General features: G+C 50.9%; 2 protein-coding genes across 2 annotated transcripts in view; one reads left to right on the plus strand and one right to left on the minus strand.

The window, feature by feature from the left end:
• Positions 1–13,006, plus strand: part of itgb4 (integrin, beta 4) — a 25,298-nt gene extending 12,292 nt beyond the window's left edge. Inside the window, 12 exon segments of the mRNA XM_079756773.1 lie at positions 322–504; positions 1,891–2,019; positions 4,310–4,516; positions 5,232–5,417; positions 6,183–6,347; positions 6,835–6,901; positions 6,903–6,973; positions 7,331–7,519; positions 8,815–8,970; positions 10,034–10,198; positions 10,800–10,922; positions 11,578–13,006. Of these exon segments, the coding sequence (XP_079612899.1) occupies positions 322–504; positions 1,891–2,019; positions 4,310–4,516; positions 5,232–5,417; positions 6,183–6,347; positions 6,835–6,901; positions 6,903–6,973; positions 7,331–7,519; positions 8,815–8,970; positions 10,034–10,198; positions 10,800–10,922; positions 11,578–11,738 (1,802 nt within the window). The 3' untranslated portion in view covers positions 11,739–13,006.
• Positions 13,007–13,694: 688 nt separating this feature from the next.
• On the minus strand, positions 13,695–18,510 carry LOC307090201 (butyrophilin subfamily 1 member A1; the record flags this gene model as incomplete). Its single annotated transcript, XM_079756774.1, has 8 exons — positions 13,695–14,254; positions 14,772–14,798; positions 15,659–15,710; positions 16,041–16,181; positions 16,440–16,598; positions 17,112–17,219; positions 18,207–18,305; positions 18,448–18,510. The coding sequence occupies 8 exons, from the start codon at positions 18,508–18,510 to the stop codon at positions 13,695–13,697; spliced, it is 1,209 nt and encodes a 402-aa protein (XP_079612900.1).
• Between the last annotated feature and the right edge of the window lie 1,141 nt (positions 18,511–19,651).

Genomic DNA, 19,651 nt, shown 5'->3' on the forward strand with positions numbered 1-19,651 from the left:
TTAAGAAAATAACCACTTTCTTAACTTTTCATCAATTAAAGTTGATTGATGATGTTATGAGGGTCACTCAAATTACTATTTCATCCAAGCACCATAATATATTTCTCTCTATATTTTTCCCGCACATCACCAATAATAATTGCAATACCAAAAATACTTCTAACTTTCTCTCTCTCTCTCTCTCTCTCTGTCTCTTCCTCTCCCTCCCCCTTTTCTCTCTCTCTCTCTCTCTCTCCCTCTCTCTCTCTCTCTCTCTCTCCCTCCCTCTCGCCCCTCTCTCTCCCTCCCCCACCTCCCTCCCCCTTCTCTCTCCCCCCCTAGAGCCCGTGGGCCCGGCTAAGACGGTGAAGATCGATAACCCTAAGAAGCGCATGCTGCTGATTGAGAACCTTCAGCGGGCCCAGACCTACATGTACAAGGTCCGCGCCAAGAACAACGTGGGCTGGGGGCCCTACCGCGACGCCACCATCAACCTGGCCTCCCAGCCCGCCCGGCCCCTCTCCAGTAAGCCCAGTCCCCTACGTAGTTACACCACTGGTCCTGATCGCCATAGTTACCACACTGGTCCTGATCTACGTAGTTACACCACTGGTCCTGATTGCCATAGTTACCACGCTGGTCCTGATCACCATAGTTACCACACTGGTCCTGATCACCATAGTTACCACACTGGTCCTGATCTACGTAGTTACACCACTGGTCCTGATCTACGTAGTTACACCACTGGTCCTGATTGCCATAGTTACCACGCTGGTCCTGATCACCATAGTTACCACACTGGTCCTGATCACCATAGTTACCACACTGGTCCTGATCTACGTAGTTACACCACTGGTCCTGATTGCCATAGTTACCACACTGGTCCTGATCACCATGGTTACCACGCTGGTCCTGATTGCCATAGTTACACCACTGGTCCTGATCACCATAGTTACCACACTGGTCCTGATCTACGTAGTTACACCACTGGTCCTGATTGCCATAGTTACCACGCTGGTCCTGATCACCATAGTTACCAAGCTGTTCCTCTCACCCTCTCTTTCTCTCTCTCTCCCTCTCTCTGCATCCTGCATTTATTTTTTATAGTTACTTATTCCCTATTTTTTAGCTTTTTATTATTACTGCATCTTCTTATGTATTTATTCAAGTTTGTTTTATGGTGCATTTTTTATGGTTTCATGATTGTTATTGGTTTGAATGATTTTTTCGGTTTATGTTTTCATGACTATATTTTCTAATTGATACACACAAATGGGTCTCTTTCTGACTTGTTCATTTCCCTCATTTGTAAATGTTATGTATAGTTTAATTTATTGATTGGCTCATTATAACTGCTGTCACAACCACAGTTTCCTTTCTGTGATCACTGAAGTCCTTCTCCCTCTCTCTCTCTCTCTCTCCCTCTCTCCCTCTCCCTCTCTCTCTCTCTCTCACCTCTCTCTCTCTCCCTCTCCTCCTCTCCCTCTCCCTCTCCCTCTCCCTCTCTCTCTCTCTCTCGACCTCTCTCTCTCTCCTCTCTCTCCTCTCTCTCTCCCTCTCTCCTCTCTCTCTCTCTCTCTCCACTCTCTCTCTCTCCTCTCTCTCTCCTCTCTCTCTCTCTCTCTCTCCTCTCCCTCTCTCTCTCTCTCTCCCTCTCCCATCACCCTCTCCCTCTCCTCCTCCCTCTCTCTCTCTCTCTCTCTCCTCTCTCTCTCTCTCCCTCTCTCTCTCCCTCCCTCTCTCTCTCCCTCCCCCTCTCTCTCTCTCTCTCTCTCTCCCTCTCCCTCTCTCTCTCTCTCTCTCTCCCTCTCTCCCTCTCCCTCTCTCTCCTCTCTCTCCCTCCCTCTCTCTCTCTCTCTTCTCTCTCTCTCTCTCCCTCTCCCTCTCTCTCTCTCTCTCGCCCCCCCCCAGTCCCCATCATCCCAGACATCCCCATCGTGGACGCGGAGGCTGGTGACGAGTACGACGGCTACCTGATGTACAGCAGCGAGGTGCTGCGGTCCCCCACCGGCTCCAAGACCCCCAGCATCTCCGGGGAAGGTGGGCAACACCCTGCTCCACAGACACACACACACACGCACGCACGCACACACACAGACACACACACATGCACGCGCACATGCATGCACGCACGCACACACACACGCACACACAGACACACACACCAACAAATGGGCCCGAGCTCTTTACTCTCTTTGTGTCCTTTTGTGTCTGACGTAGCTGAACTTGGCTTTAAGTGTGTGTGTGACTGTGTGTTTGTGTGCGTGTCAGTGTGTGTCTGTCTATCTGTGTGCCTGTGTGTCTGTATGTGTGTGTGTGTGTCTCTGTTTGCGTGTCAATGTGTCTGTGTGCGTGTGTGTATGTGTCTGTGTGTGTGTGTGTGTGTGTGTGTGTGTGTGTGTGTGTGTGTGTGTGTGTGTGACCTTTCCCTGTCAACACAAGGCCCGTAACCCCCATGTGGCCTGGCTGGGCTCTGTCAACATGTTTTGCATTTCATCCTGTGTGGTGTTCCGTCCCAGTGGGCGAGCGGGATAGAGAATGAATGGGTCACAGAGAGAGAGAGTGAGTGGAGAAATGAATATTCTTGTGTCATGCAGTTGGATCGGCGAGGCCGCCAGACTCCCATGATTCATAGCGGCATAACGCAGAAAGGTCAAACCAGGAAAGGGAACACACAACAGATGAAGAATAAAACCCTCCTCTTCCTCTCTTGCATAAAGTTTTTGTTTGACTTTTAGAATCACCTCGTCTCACTCGTCCCGTCTGCACCCACACACTCCGTGCCTGGTGTTTGTGTGTGCGTGCGCGCGCGTGTGTGAGTGGAAACTGTGTTTCTTTACCTCCTTCCTTATTTTCCCCCAGTAGCCCAAATGTTTCCTCCCACGCGTCTCCGGAGAGCTGTGCCGTCGCTTTCCTCCCGTCTAAACTCCAAGGTTGCAAATCCCCCCTCCGTGTTACTCTCTCATTACGCCGGGGCTCGCTCTCTGCCGCTCTCTCTCTCTCTCTCTCTCCGTCCCCCTCGTTGCCTCTTCATCAGCTGCCGTGACGTAAGGCAGTACTGCTGACTCCACCTTCCACCTGGCTCACTGGAGGAGGGGCAGCGCCCCGAGATCCACCGGGTGTCTCCGATTAAGCCTTGTCCCCGAGTGACCCCGAGCCAGTCAGCTGTCCCCGTCTCGCTGGGGGGGGGTCGTGACCCCTCGGTGGACAACGTTGGAGCCTCGTTGACCCTTTATATGCAGCGGGTTCGGGTTTCAGGGAAGGAGGGAATGTTAGTTGGATCGAGTGGCGCCATTACAAACCTGTCCTCCGCCTGCTTGTCTGTTGCCCCCCCCCCCCCCCCCCCCATCCCATCACCCATCCACGCTCCCTCGCCTTTACTCAATCGCACACGAGGAAGGCTGGAAGCACGTGAAGCTGGTGGGCTCCAGCCTGGACCTGCGCAGGGTTTCCTGGAAGAAGGTGGTGGTGGAGGAGATCCCCCCGCCGGCCAGCCTCAGCAGCGACGCAGAGTCCAGCGCCGACGAGGCTCCTCCCCCCGGGAGCAGGCCCCAGCCAGGTGAACACACCTACCTCCCCGCCCTCCCTCCCCCCCTCCCTCCCCCCCTTCCCGGCCCCGGTGGCGCTATACAAGCAGGCGGACTAGCATGCTCGCTAGGTCACGTGCACGGCTACTGACCCTGGGGGGGGTTGACCCGGTGCAGAACCAAGCTGCTATTTTGGATTTTGGTTTGGTTTTTCGCGGCGTTGCCAGATTTCAATTCTTGTATTTTTCCATCCAATGGGGGAAAACGAAACGTCGGCCAGGCTTCGGTTCCGTCTTCGTCTAACCTCTCTTGACCTCTCTCCTTGAACCTCCGACTCCTGCCTGGTGCTCCTCTCACCGCCCTGCCAGGAGGAGGAGAAGGAGGAGAGGGAAGCATCAACTGATCCTTCCCAGTTGATGATGATCGCAGGCAGGCTTTCTCTCAGGGGTGTGTGTGTGTCTCTTCCTGCTGTCACCACCCTGCGAGGGCAGGGGACCTATGCTTTGGTTGTGTATGGGTCATGAGTGTGTATGTGTGGGTTGTGTATGTGTCCATGTACGCATATGTGTTGCTGGTTCGCCCTGACGAGGTTTCATCAAGAGCATCGCGTCCTCTCTGTGGACCCCCCCTCTGACGCCTTCTTCCAGCACCAGGTGGCGCCTCTGGTGCCTCTCCAATCGTCCCGTTCCGAGAGCGACGTCGGAGGGGTTTCTAGCATGCTACATCGGCCCCCCCCCACCTTCAAGAAGGCGAACGACCTCGTGAATTGTAACATGCTTTTTCGTTCGATGTTGGCTCACCAGGTGACCAGCTGATAAACGGAAAGTGGGAGCAGGGCTTCCTGTTCCCAGGGAGCACGTCGAGGAACGTGTCCTCCTCCTCCTCGCCGATGTCCACACTGAGCTACCGGGGTGCGGGGGGCTCCATGAACACCACCATGGACAGCACCACCACCACCACCTACCTGACCGGACAGGATAAGACGTCCACCACCTACCTGACCGGACAGGGTAAGACTGAGGCCCTGAACCAGCACCGGGGATGTAGAAAGAGGTCAGGCTCGTATCACCTCAGCTCATTGACGTTCACATTTTCATTAAGGGCATTACGCAGACGCTTTTATCCAAAGTGACTCACAATGCGTACATTTGTCAGAAGACAGAGAAACAACAATATATCATTGTCGGTACAGTAAGGATGTTCCTAGAAGTGCCAAGCAATAAAAACCCATTCCCCGTATACAACAAAGATAGCTAGGATAAGATGCTAAGTACAGTATTTAAGTGCAAGGACGTGCTACATACCCTAAGTGCGTACATTAAGTGCCAGGACGTACAACATACAATTAGTGCGTAATAGAGGGGTGGGGCGGTTGTTGTGCAGAGTCTAGGTGAATTCTGAACGAGTGACTCTTGATCCCCCTTTTTGTTTTTGCTCAGTAGTTGTGGCCTATGGGGGTCTGCGCTAATTAGCAAAGCTAGCTTGTTGAGGTACGGTTCTGAGGGGCCGCTGGGATTTCCTCCCCAGATTCAAGGAAAGCTTTGAAGAATCAGCGTTCCGCTTGAGAAACTTCATAACCGTACATTCATGTACTATTATTATATTTATATAGATATCACTTTAACCATGCTTTCAACTTATGGAACATAACGTTCCCAACCGGACGCCGGTTACTCGGAGTGGTTCGGTGACCATGTGTCTGTCCCCCCCCCCCGCTGCCCGCAGGGAACTCCTATCAGCATGACTTCATGATCGGAGGTCTCGGAAGTCCGGGTGGTCAGGGGGGCGTCGGGGGGAGTTCCACCAGGCAGGTGGTGATGAGGAAGCACTCTGAGAACCGCGGCTACGCGGACGAGAACATCCGGGACTCCATCGTCATCGGGGACATCGGAGGCCGCTTCCCAGACCTCGGTACGTCGCCGCGCTTCAAAGTAAACTAACCGCGGGCTTCTTCTTATCGGGGATCCCTTTTTTGGCTGAAAGGGAGGCTTTTATTTTGAAGTATTGACGTGAACGGTGCGTGAGTGTGCATGTTGAGGCAGAGGGCTTGGTTTTTGAGGATGCCGGTTTTGCTGCACAGTGAGCTGTTGCCCCTACACTTTGCAAAGAGCTGTGCTGACTTTAGCTTCTTTCTCTCCTTGTCTTCCCTTCTTCTCCTCCTTACCTCTCCTCCTGTCTCTTCTCCTCCCTTCCTTACCTTTCCTCTCCTCTTCAATATATTGTCCTTCCTTCCTCCATTCCTATCATATCTGCTTCTCCTAACTTTCACCATCTGTCCATCATCTCTCCATCTTCCCCCTCTTCCTTCAACTGTCCCTCTCTCTGGCTCTGTTTATATCTCTCTCTTTGGCTTTCTGTATATCTCTCTATCTCACACTCTGTCATTCTCTCTCTCTGGCTCTCTGTCTCTTTCCCTCTGGGTCTCTGCCTGGTCCTCTCTCTCTCTCTCTCTCTGGTCCTCTCTCTCTCTCTCCCTCTCTCTCTCTCTCTCTCTGGTCCTCTCTCTCTCTCTCCCTCTCTCTCTCTCTCTCTCTCTCTCTCTCTCGCTCTCTGTGGTCCTCTCTCTCTCTCTCTGGTCCTCTCTCTCTCTCTCTCGCTCTCTGTGGTCCTCTCTCTCTCTCCCTCGGTCTCTCTGCTCCTCTGCTCTTCCCTGTTACCTCGTTGCGATGCTCTCAGGGGGCTTTGGCTTGGCCGGGACAGAGAGCAGCTTTCAGAGCCCGTACGGCGGCGGCAGCAGCAGCAGCACCTACGGCTTCTCTCAGAGCGCTCAGGCCTCGCGGGCCAGGACCGAGTCGTCGGATGTCTACGACGCCCTGCATAACCTCGACCGGGTGCTCCAGGGTGAGTGGCGCCTCAAGCACACACCGCTGACGTAGCCGGTCCGCTGCAGAAACCAGGGTGGCGCCGGCGAGCCCGGGGGCGAGCGAAACCATCTGCCCCGTCTCTCCGACAATTTGTGTGTTGATCTGCCGCACGTGTCTGCCTCTCTCTCTCTGTCTCTCTCTCTCTCTCTCTCTCTCTCTCCCCCTCTCTCCCCTTTCATCTCCTCCCCCTCTCTCCCTCTTTCCCCCTCCCTCTCCCTCTCTCTCTCTCTCTCCCTTTCCCCCTCTCTCTCTCTCTCTCTCTCTCTCTCTCTCTCTCTCTCTCCCCCTTTCTCCCCCCCTCTCTCCCCCCTTTCATCTCCTCCCCCTATCTCCCTCTTTCCCCCTCTCTCTCTCTCTCTCTCTCTCTCTCCCCCCACCCATTCTCTCTCTCCCCCTCTCTCTCATTCCATGCCACCCTCCCCTCCATCTGACCCCCCTCCTCTCGTCCTCCCCCCCCCCCCCAGCAGACAGCAGGGTGAACCCAGGGGTGCCCGACACCCCCACCAGGCTGGTGTTCTCCGCCCTGGGCCCCAAGCTGGCAGGAGCCCCACTGTGACCGGGACATCCTGGGGTACAGCGTCCTCTACCAGCAGCTCAATGGAGGTGAGGATTGGTGGGGGGTGGATGCAGACCCCGCTGGCCATATCGGTTGGGTGATCCTACTAGAATCTTTGGCCGCCATGACAACCTGATGCATTGTTTTGTAGTTCTGCGTTCGTTGTCATGGTTTCCCCCAATCTTCTCGAAGGTTCCTGCGACCGGTGAACCGAGGTCTATTAGGTCAGGAGATTTGTCCTGTCTGCGGTGTCCTGGCTTTAGCTGGATAACTAACCTGGAGACTTATGTGGTTCATGTGGTTGTTGAGGACTCTCTAACCCCGGTGTGCTCCACTCTCCTCCTCCACCCTCCTCCTCCTCCTCTACCCTCTCTCCTCCTCCCCTCCACCCCCCCTGGCTGCAGGCGAGGTGAAGCGTATCAACGTCAGCAGTCCCGGGGACAACTCGGTGGTGGTGCAGGACCTGCTGCCCAACCACTCGTACCTGTTCAAGGTGAAGGCCCAGAGCCAGGAGGGGTGGGGCCCCGAGAGAGAGGGGGTCATCACCATCGAGTCCGCCGTGGACCCCCAGAGTCCGCTCAGCCCCATGCCAGGTACCGTCTCACCCAACCCCCTGAGACCACCCAGAACCTCGAGGTTGTGTTTCATCAAGGATCTCGGTCTGGTTTTAGCTGGGCAGCGACTCATTTCCAAATATGGGCGCGGGCTTACGTTGATCAAAAGAATGCAGCCAATCAGATTAAACCACTAAATTACTCTCTTGCTGTTCTTTCTTTGCTTTTCTTGCCGAATCAGATTGGATGTAAAGCAGATACACCCGTCCCTCTGAAATAAGCCTTCCGTGCAAATCCCTGATAAATCTTCCTTTATCCTATTTATTCGGTATATCTCCGGATACAAAACTATTTGATCCCCCCCTCGATATCTATGCTTTCCTTGGGGCTTGGCTGTTGTCTTGAAATCCTGCCGAGCGATTCCCGCCCTGTCCGTCACAGCCTTAACTCCCTCCCCCTAGTGCCGATTGGTCCTATCATTATGTAACTTTTGGAAAAGGCTTCCCAGTGTCTCGTGGCTAGACTGGTCTGCAGAGAGAAGCAGAACGTGGCTGAGAGATGAGGATGCTGTCACGAGGCCAGGCTTCAGCAATGGGATGTTTTCCCTCTTTATTTTGTATCGCCCGAGGGACATTAGTGAGATCGATCGCGCTCGTTGTAGTTTGGATCGTTTGTTCCGTCTCCTGGGGCGGGAAGTGAATCCGTGCACTCAGATATCATGTTTAACGGCTTTCCAATTCTGTGTTCATCGCCACAACAGCAGTTCTAATATTTAATGGCAGCTTGGAGATCGAGGGGCCAAGTTCAAGTCAGGACAGCAATCCAATACTTGGCTGTGATAAAGTCATGTTTTGCAAAAGGAATTGCATCCGTTGTTATATTTAACCGTTATTATTTTATTACATACAGATGCTAATTTGAAGACATTTAAACTCATGTACATAGTAAAATTGCAACTTTTCTCTGTATTTATAGTTTCAAAATATATTGATCTCAGGCCGGACTTTTTTTTTTATCGTATTTCCAATGTTCTTCACAATACCCCAAGTATATCTATAAATCTATTTTTGACACGGTTAGAGTGCTAACATAGAGCCTAGGCTGTGCATGCCAACAGACGGCAGTCCTTCCCTCTCTTCCTCTCTCTTAATGCTGGTTGCAGTCAATTCTGTAGTGCATTAGTGCTTGTTTTTAGTTTTTTAGACACTTTTAATTCAGCTCAGACTCATCTGTGCATTATATTGTGATACTGGTCTCTAGAAGAACATACAACACCACAGAAGAAGACCGATGATAACGTCCCTAACTGTGATTGGCTCCCTCTCTGGCTGCAGGCTCCCCCTTCACCCTGAGCACGCCCAGCGCCCCGGGGCCCCTGGTGTTCACGGCCCTAAGCCCTGAGGCGCTGCAGCTGAGCTGGGACAAGCCCCGCAAGCCCAACGGGGACATCCTGGGCTACGTGGTGACCTGCGAGCAGCTGCACGGAGGAGGTGAGGTGGGGGTCGCCACTGCAGCGGCCAGGACACAAACCATTGCGCCTTGTTCACACTGCCTCCGTCCGTCGACGGATCTCATTGACTTTGCACGGGGCGCTCGCGAAATGCACTGTGGGTCCGTCCGTCCTGTCGGCTCCGAGTCAAAAAGTTGTGAAATGTTCAACTTTCCAGGCAGCGAGGGATCCGTCGGCCAATCAGACTGCGTTATGCAAATATACGCAAGGACACTGTCCAATGAAATCGCCTTTGTAATACAACCCGGAAAAAACACATGGATACGTCAAAAAGCCCCCATCCGCCGACGGACGCATGTAGTGTGAAAAAGGCGTTATGTGTCTGCCTAACCTAATCTAATGAACAGATGCTGTAGGAACATTATTAGGTTTTTGTTTTTGTTTTTTAAAGGGCTCATGTCATGCCACCAGGTGTCGGTGTGATTAGCTGATACAAGCCGTTTGGCACAGGGCAAGGAATGATTGCTGGTAGACTGATCTATCCAGAGTACATCTAGGTGGACACACCCAACTGGGATGTCACTATGATAATCGCTCCTTCCCTGTGCCAAACGGCTTGTACCAGCTAAACACACCCACACCTGGTGGCATGACATGAGCCCTTTAACATTTCAGTTATTTATTTTTTCGAGTAGGCTTTATCACTCTGTGGCCCGGTATCCAATGCTCCGCGGCCAGAGGTTTGAGAACCCCTGGTTAAGAGTTCTGCGTTTTGAACTCCCCTGGGATATGGAAAACATCCCAAGGAGGATCTCGGACAGTGGAAGGTTCCAGAACGGGAGCCACAGTCTCTGTCCCCTGTTTTATAGGGTTAGGTTTGGGGTTTATTAGGGTTAGCGTTAGTATGCTCGAAGGGTACTTTGATTGAAACAGCTCCTTCTGTGGACGAGTGCTGGCATAAGAAATCTTTAAATGAACTCAATCCACCATTAAATATAAGGGTGTCAGTCCAAGCGCGTCCTCTCCTATGTGCTATGGCGTATTAAATCAAACGTGACTCCTCCCACCTGACCACCTGACCCATGTGCCCCCCCCTCCCCCAGGTGACCTGCGGTCCTTCCAGGTGAGCGGGGACAGCGCCGAGACCAGCCTGACCGTGCCCAACCTCAGCGAGAACATGCCCTACAAGTTCAAGGTCCAGGCCCGGACCACGCAGGGCTTCGGCCCCGAGAGGGAGGGCATCATCACCATCGAGTCCCAGGAAGGAGGTGAGACCCCCCCCCACCCCCTGCCCTAAGGAGCTACACAACCTTGCGCTCATTACTGTTCAAACTGTTTACAGGCGACGCCACACTCGGTTACTTTAAGGCAGCCCCCCCCCACCCCCCTGTGTCAAGTGTGAAAACAAAAACATGCAGGCACACACACGTGCAAGCAAACACACACACAAACGCATACACACAAACACACACAACCATATGCAGACACACAAACCTTTGCACAGACGGTCAGACACACTAACACACAATATCACAAGGAATAGAATACCACCGGTTTTTTGGAACATTGATTGGTTTATCACCGGCCATTTCACAATGACGCAGTCTAGTTTTAGTGTTCTGTTTCTCTTTAACTGAACTTAAAGGGGTTTAAATCCTGATTGCAGTGTCACAATCAGCTCTGGTCTAATGTGAGAGTGCTGCTTTAGACGCATGCTTTGACAGATTGTACATTATGGTGTGTTTACTGTGTGTTCAACCAAACATGTTTAACAAGGTCACCACAAGTAGAGTTATACTGACGATGATAAACTCCATCTTCCAGAACGTCCCCATTTACATGTATTCTGACCCTCTCCTCTCCCTGTAGGCACGATGTCTCAGTACAGTGGGGGCAGTTCCATGACCAGGAGGGAGGTGTTCCAGGTGCCCACTGAAGTCAGCTCGCATACCAACGTGTCCCGCACCATGTTCACCGAGCCCTACTTCGGCGGTACGCTACCACAGCATTCAAACGCATTCAAATAAACACAGAGAAAGACTGTCGGAACAACGCTAGGGCCACACACCCCCTAGGTGGCTTTACTCGGCTCTTCCAGAGACAAGGCAACCGGATGGGGGTGTTGAAAGACAGTTTATTTGAAGGTTTGCAGACGATGATACACTAGCGAGTGCTCCTTGTTGCCATGCATCTCTTGAACCAGCCATCGTCCGCGCGCGCTCCACGACTGCATTCAGAGCTCCGAACACACGTTTACCAAATGCGACATGTATTGAAACCACATGAAACACTAAAGAATATTGAAGAATAGATCAAATAAGATAAACACAAAAAAATGTGAATAATGCAATATTATAAAATTGATTCATAATAAAAAAGTTGAATAATTAATTATAATTAAAATGATTAAATCAAACAGTCAACTGAAAATGAGAGACATTTCAAATTGATATAAAATAAAATATGAAAGGCGTGGTAATCATTTGGAGCCGAGAGGTTTATTAACTTGTGAGTAAGCGAGTTAAGCGATTAAGTACTGATTAAGGGAGTGATTATGTGAGGTGAGCGATTGAACGCACGCACACACACACACGCACACACACACACACACACACACACTCTAACGTGCGGCTGCGGCGCTCCACAGAGGACGGCGGCGGCATGATGATGACCACGCAGCACATGGAGACGAGTGGCGTGATGACCACCGGCATGGTGACCCGCCAGGTCACCCAGGGGATGGTGCAGAAGAGCATGGTGGGCGGCACCACCATCACTAAGAAGGTGGAGCGCTTCTACGAATCCTAAGGACCCACCCGACGGTACCGCCGCCACCAGCTCTCCCCCCCCCCCCCGACGCCCCCGAGTTCCATTAATACCCGGCCGCCATCTTGGTTCTTCTCGACCAAAGATTTTCGAATCACCAAGCCGCCATTTTGTTTTTATCCTCGTTATTATGTTGACAAAGCATTTAGATGTACGCGTTTTAGTTCTTTTTAAGGCAACATTGTTTAGTTTCGTTTTTGTGTTAGGTGAACCTCTGTTACAACCCCTCTAGCGCTTTTAGGTTTCTTTTTTACAAAGTTAAAATACATTTTGATGCTCCCAGCCCATTCTGTTGCGTTCAAGTTTTGCGTTGAGTGATGCGTTCAAGTCCGCTCCGCATCGATGCCTGCCAAGGGATTATAAGGCTTTAAATGAGGACAGCCAATGATAATCTGTACAGTTGTTCCAAAATCCAAAGTGACCTTATCTCCCCCCTGCTTCCCTCCCCCTGTCTCACATCCCCAGCCTGTCATTTGAGATTGATACATGGCTCTGCACTAGATGGCTAAATGGGATTACCACCGGTACCAATACCTTAATCTTCCTTGTGCTTAACATGATAATTAATCAGGAAGAGAGGGGGGTGATTTTTCTAAGAATTCTAGTGCTAATTTTACAGACGGTTAGCTTAACTGTGTGCAAGATGCATTTCGATTTGACTATTGTTGTAATTTTTTTTGGATGTATATACAGAACTAGCCAGACTTGATGGTTAAATGTGGACCCTGCCGTGCCAATGAAGGCAAACTGAGGATTTCATTATGGTGTTATGTTACCCATTATTGCTTCAAAGTACACAACACTTTGTGTTTAACGTACCAGAATTGTACATCTTTTCGCAGTAGTATCATACGTACTCGTGGGCACAATTCTTTAAAGGTTATACTCATTAAAAGATAAAAGGGGTTTTCATTGCTCAAGATGTGTTTTGTAATGAGCTGTATATTCTTACAAGGATAGCAATATTTTTTCCATTAGAGTTGCTTTTGAAAGATGAGATCATGATATTTTTAAGAACTAGCATTTTCAGGCATTAAGATTGTGTTTACGTTTTAATTTGACGTTATTATATGAGGGAACAACTTTTGTATTTGCACCAAGAAAAAAAACGTACCATAGTATTCCTGCACTTCAGATAAACTCGTACGAGTTGCTTCATTATAACAGCAAAAACCTTTTTGCTTTGTTTGTATTTTTGTATCTGGGTATATCCACTTTAATGCACTTAATAAAGATTCTAAGTAAACGTCTAACAATGTCCAACAGTAACTTGTGACCATGTGAGACAAAGGTCAATCATGGAGTCTGCCATTTTGTCTTTTATTATCGTTTGGATGAGGGGTCGGGCCTTGGCCATCACAAGATAATGCACAGATGAGTTTCAGCAGAATTAAACGTGTCAAAAAACAGAAACGAAAACGCCAATGCACTACAGAAATGACTGCGACAAGCTGGAGAGAGAGAGGAAGAGAAGGAGAGACTGCCGTCCGTTGACATGCACAGCCTAGGCTCTACGTTAGCACTCTACTGCGTCAAGGTCCTCCGAGACGCGTCTTCATGCTTCGTGGACACGCGGCCAAGTTTACCGAGTTCTCGGTTCTGAATGTTAAACGGTGTCAAAAATAGATATATTTTCAGAGATAGAGATGTGTCCTTCATCCTTGCTCAATACAGTTTAGTACGGGGTCGAAGGTCAACGGGATGTCAGGTGCTTTTCCTACCCTAAGTCTCAAAAAGGCCACCCTGCAGGCGAAGCGTGATGCGCTTCAAGCCCAGGAAAATCAATCGAAATCAAAAACGGAAATTTCATCCCGTGTCTCATCAAACTCATCATTGTGCCAGCAATGAGCCAGAAAAACAACAACAATCATAACAGTAGCCATAACAACTCAGGGAAAAGCATAACAACGCGACCGGGGTTGCCGCCGGGGTGGGGGGTTAGTTCCACAGGCAGGGCCCGGGACAGAGGCAGGGGCCCCTGGCGTTGGCGGGCCGGATCACCAGGTCCTTTATGGCCTCCACCGTGCCGAACACGGGGGTGAGCTCCTCGGTGAACCTCTGGTTGTACGTGTACAGGTGCGCACGCCGCTGGGCGTCGTAGAAGGACAGCTGGCCCTGCTCGTAGTCCAGGTACACGCCCACCCGGCGGGGCGCCAGGCCGGGGGCCAGGGGCGTGGCCGGCACCGTCAGCGCCTTCAGCTCGCTGCCGCGCTCCAGCCGCAGCGTCAGGTAGCCCGAGTCGGCGTTGAGCGAGCGGTAGCCCTTGCGCGGCGCCCGGGCCTTGGCCACGCCCAGGCGCCAGTCGCGGTCGCCCACCTCCACCTCCCAGTAGTGGCGCCCGGAGGCGTAGCCGCGCCGCGCGGCGGCGCAGCGCCAGCCGTCGAAGCGGCGGGCGCTGCAGGGGGCGTCGCCTCCCTCCACGCCGCAGCGCATGCGCTTGGCGTCGTCGGAGATCAGCAGGTCGCCGTTGGCCGTGTCGGGGTCCAGGAGGACGTCCTCTGTAGGGGGGGTGAGTGATTGAGTGAGTGAGTGAGTGAGTGAGTGAGTGTGTGTGTATTTGGGTGAGTGAGTGAGTGTGAGTGAGTGAGTGAGTGAGTGAGTGAGTGAGTGAGTGAGTGAGTGGGTGAGTGAGTGTGTGTGTGTGTGTATTTGGGTGAGTGTGTGTGTATTTGGGTGAGTGAGTGAGTGTGAGTGAGTGAGTGAGTGAGTGAGTGAGTGAGAGAAGAGGTTGGGGAACACCAATTATTGGGAATAACATTAGAAAACAAAAATAATATTAGAAAACATTGATGCAGGGTTAGTTGTTTGAGTACAATGCGTCCCTCTCTGTCGTTATGTTCCACCAACTAAGCGATAAACAACAACACAAAGATTGGATTTACCTGCCGCCTCGCAGATCCAATTCCACACTGAAAAACAATACAGAAGGGATATATGAGTGTACGACAATAAACGACGCACACTTTTCTGCACTCAATTGCTTCACACGATGTTAAATTCCTGTCCGACACTTACCGCTGTGTGGGATGTATCGAGCAGCATCTGAGGGGAGGAGACACAGGGTTACTTAAGGCTTGGAGACAGATGGACATCGGGCAGACACAGCACCTTCTCCCCTGTCAACACATCTCTTCCGGGCCACTATCAGCAGCCTGGGATTTGTGCTCAATGCCAGTTAGCTTTAGCTGGAATGACTCAGCAATTTAAATGTTCCATTAAAGTGTACTACATAAATAACACAACCAATTCGGGCTCTTGAAGAGGGTTATTGATCAACACTTGATCAATGATTGTGTGTGACCGGCGATCCACATTAAAACGTGTGATTCATGTTGGGACCGGACCCTACTGTAGCTGAGCATTCATCTGGGATCCAGCTTAATTCAACGCCAGAACAGAACCTCTGTGGGAGTCGGCACAGAGTCTGGGCCAGAAACCAGAAACTGGAAGGGATGCGGTTATGCCTTGTGTCCTGTTTGGTTACGGTGCCACTCACTCATTTGCAAGAGTGGGTGAAGCAGCAGAGAATGATTTTAATAAGTGTATGTCTACAGTGACCAGGCACTTTAATATAGTGAAGCACTGATGGCCGAGATTTGGTCCAGCAATGAAGCGCTGGCAGAGCCCGCCTCCAGCAACGTGATTGGTTTAAACAATTAAGAAAGAGTTTGAGATCGTCTGCTGTTAGATTTTAGACATTAATCTAAGTCAGATCTGTGAGACTAGTCAGATGTGTGCAGGGATGCTGTGTGCGTGTGTGTGTGTGTGTGTGTGTGTGTGTGTGTGTGTGTGTGTGTGTGTGTGTGTGTGTGTGTGTGTGTGTGTGTGTGTGTGTGTTTGTTTGTGGGTCCCGGCTGTCTGTCAAATGCTAGTCAAACAGTTTCCTTGTGAACTTTGCTCACCGATCCTCTGGGTTCGCTGCTTCCTCACCAGCCACTGTTTGGTAACGTCCTCCTGTGGACACACACATGCAAAACACACACACATGCAGAACGCACATACACACAGAACGCACACATACAGGACCCACATATATATACACACAGGCACACACGCAGAGCACACAAACAGAACACACACACACACACCCACACACACACACACACACACACACACACACACACACACACACACAAGCACATGCAGATACACAAACATTTGCACAGTGAGTCAGACACACACAAACAAACACAGACACACAAGGAATAGAATACCACTGTGAGTTGAGAGTTTCAATCGATTTTCAACTTTCCCAATTATTTTTGATAGATGAAAGCACCAGACCTTTTCAGGACTCTGGGCGTTGAGCAAGGCCAGCATGATGAGCTCCATGGCTGGGAGCAGGTTAGGCAGACGGCCCCTCTTCCACTGGAACTCCAGGTCATCCAGCATCATCAGCACAGGCTCCCCCGGCCAGATAGACGCCTGGAGGGGGGAGGGGGGGAGAGAGAGAGAGAGAGAGAGAGAGAGAGAGAGAGAGAGAGAGAGAGAGAGAGAGAGAGAGAGAGAGAGAGAGAGAGAGAGAGAGAGAGAGAGAGAGAGAGAGAGAGAGAGAGAGAGAGAGAGAGAGAGAGAGAGAGAGAAGATAGGGTCTGTATTATGTGTGCGTGCGCGTGTATGTATGCGTGTGTGCGCGTTTGAGCGTGTGTGTTAGACTTTAACATCAACAACAAGCGGCCCCACCTCCGGCCGGCTCCTGATGTCCAGCACCCAGTCCAGGATGACTCTCTTGTGGGGCGCCATTTCGTACTCCCCCCCAGCCTCCAGCATGCACAGCAGGTGGCCTTTCCAGTCCCTCTTCTCCGTCCTCTCGGCCTGGCTCTCCGTCTGGATCAGCCGGGGCTGCACGCCGCCCAGCGAAAGGGCAAGCCATGATGTGTTCAGTGAACGGTTGATGATGCCAATGACACAGGTTATTGTCTGCCAGGAATATGGTTGGGCAGCGCCGTGTTTTCATTGGCCCTGAGTCATGCCAATTATTAGTGAATTAACATGGGTTAATGTGGGTTGAACTCTTTTTGACACCCTGAAAAAAAAGAGTAACGTCCTCCTGTGGACGTTACTCAATAGAAGAAGTTAGCACAATTTGCAGGACATTGGATTTTACAGATCGCTGCTGCAATGTAACGAGGAAAACATATCTACTTAATTATCTTACTGAAATGTTGTCCACTGCTCTCTTAATGCAAGACACACTGTACGTGTATGTATACTTTCACACATGTTGCAGGAGTTTAACCTTAGAGATCAGTGGATTCAAATCAATCGAAAGAAATCCAACGCATTTCCCTGCAAGCGTTTTGAGAGCTGATGCAGATCAGCAGTGAAGCACCCCAGGGTGTCATACTGTCATACCTGCACCCTCTTCTCGATCACGGCGGCCCACTCCACGATGAAGTCCCGACACACGCTGGCAGGCCAGCTGTCCTCAAAGGTCCAGATGTGGCTGAGGACGTGGGATCTCTAGGGTGACGGAGGCAGAAGACATTAAAGGTACAGCATTACATTTACATTGAGGGCATTTTGCAGACGCTTTTATCCAAAGCGACTTACAATAAGTACATTTGTCAGGAGAAAGAGAAACAACAATATATATTGCTGTCAGAACAGTAAGGATGTTCATAGAAATGTGCTTCAACACTTACAATCGCTGGGTTAACCCAATCCCTATTTACAACACTAAAAGCTAGGCTGATAAGATAAGGGCATAAATTAAGTGCGACGACATACAACAAACAATAAGTGCGTAAGAGGGGTGATTTTAGGAGAGTTAGGGAGGAGAATGGTTGGTGGGGGGGTAAGGGGGGGAGGCTATGCAGAGTCCAGGAGAACTCTGAACAAGGGAGTCTTGAGTCCCTTGCGGAAGCTGGTGAGCGACTCTGCGGTCCTGACGTCGGCAGGGACACCGTTCCACCAATGCAGTGCCATAACAGAGAAGGGTTGTGAATTTTGTTGTTTGACCTTTGGTCGTGGGTTCATGAGGGCTTCCTGCAGGGAAACCTTTGCCCGGAGGACATCAGAGCTCTGAGTTACGCAGGCACGAGTCTCTCCCGACACGCGCACGTCCTCCGTACCGGAGCCGTACCCTATCCGGCTACCCTTGTATCTTCAGAAGGCAGAACGGGGGCGGAGGGATATTCCCCTTCTGCGATTGAATGAGGCAATCCTATTTTCGATGCGTTTTTAGTGGAAGTGGTCCCATGGGAACGCTGAATACAGCATGACCTTGGAATACTCTGCAGTGGATGAGGTGTGTGTTAGAGAGAGAGTGTGGGGGATGAGGTGTGTGTTAGAGAGAGAGTGTGTGGGATGAGGTGTGTGTTAGAGCGAGTGTGATGGATGAAGTGTGTTTTAAGAGAGAGAGTGTGGTGGTTGAGGTGTGTTTTAGAGAGAGAGTGCGGTGGATGAAGTGTGTTTTAGAGAGAGAGTGCGTTTATGCGTTGAGTCTACCTGGCACATTTTATTCAGCTCCCGAGCCAGTTCCATGATAAACAGCTGACTTTCCACCAGAGGTTCCTTCTTGTCATTCCGGACTCTCTTCCGAGTTTCCTAGGACAAGGAATAAGAAACAACACACCTTTAGTGAGGAAATTATTTGACAACTTTAGCCTCATGGCAGGGAGAAGTTGATTATGGCTTGGTCACGATAGAACCTATTTATACACTCTGTGGATACTGTCTACTATGGTACCTTGAGGCGAATCTTCAGCTTTTTAGCGGGTTCAACGAGGAACTGCAGGCAGTCCTTCATCATGCTGTGAGAGAGAGAGAGAGAGAGAGAGAGAGAGAGAGAGAGAGAGAGAGAGAGAGAGAGAGAGAGAGAGAGAGAGAGAGAGAGAGAGAGAGAGAGAGAGAGAGAGAGAGAGAGAGAGAGAGAGAGAGAGAGAGAGTTAGTTATCTAAGAGGGATCACGTTATCTAATTGAATCCTCTGATGTCTCCGCCAATGATGTGAAAGTTTCCCTATGAGGATCCTGGACACACATTGAGTATCTGACGATGCTTAACAGGAGCTATCTGTGTGTCTTCCCTGGATCAAGCGACATTAAACAGAATGTCTGAGATATAAAGATGGAGTGAAAAAGAGGCTGACCGTAGTACTCCAGTACCAGGCTTTGTGTGTGTGCTGCTGGCACTGTGTGTGTGTGTGTGTGTGTGTGTGTGTGTGTGTGTGTGTGTGTGTGTGTGTGTGTGTGTGTGTGTGTGTGTGTGTGTGTGTGTGTGTGTGTGTGTGTGTGTGTGTGTGTGTGTGTGTGTGTGTGTCGGTATGTGTGTGTCGGTGTGTGTGTCGGTGTGTCTGTGTGTGTGTGTGTGTGTGTGTGTGTGTGTGTGTGTGTGTGTGTGTGTGTGTGTGTGTGTGTGTGTGTGTGTGTGTGTGTGTGTGTGTGTGTGTGTGTCAGTGTCAGATGGTGAGCTGTAGTGCTGCAGCTGAGTGGACACCAGCCTCCTGCAGTCCAAAGTGATGAGAGGGCACAAAGCACTTGATTTATTAGACCACATTTAGGAGCATGGGTCTGTGTGTGTGTAGGTGTGTGTGTGTGTGTGTCGGTGTCGGTGTGTGTGTGTGTGTGTGTGTGTGTGTGTGTGTGTGATGGAGCTCCTGTCTCTGGTTGAGTGCTCTTCTGTGTTTGTTTGTGTTTGTTTGTGTGCGTGCATGCGTGCGTACGTGCGTGCTTGGGCGTGCGTGTGTGTGTGCGCGTGGTTGTGACTTCGCTCTGTGGGGGGTAAGTCAAATCAAAACTGGGAGATGGAGAGAGAGGACGAAGTGAGAGATGGAGGGAGGGACGTTTGAGACTTGATCGCGGCAGAAAGGCTGCACTGACGGAACTGCAGAACTTTTTATGGGTTTCCATAATCCCCCAGCGGGCCACCGGGTCCGACGGCGGAGACGCAGAG

Source organism: Pollachius pollachius, assembly GCF_949987615.1.
Source record: "Pollachius pollachius genome assembly, chromosome: 19".
In the NCBI taxonomy this organism is placed as follows: Eukaryota; Metazoa; Chordata; class Actinopteri; order Gadiformes; family Gadidae; genus Pollachius; species Pollachius pollachius.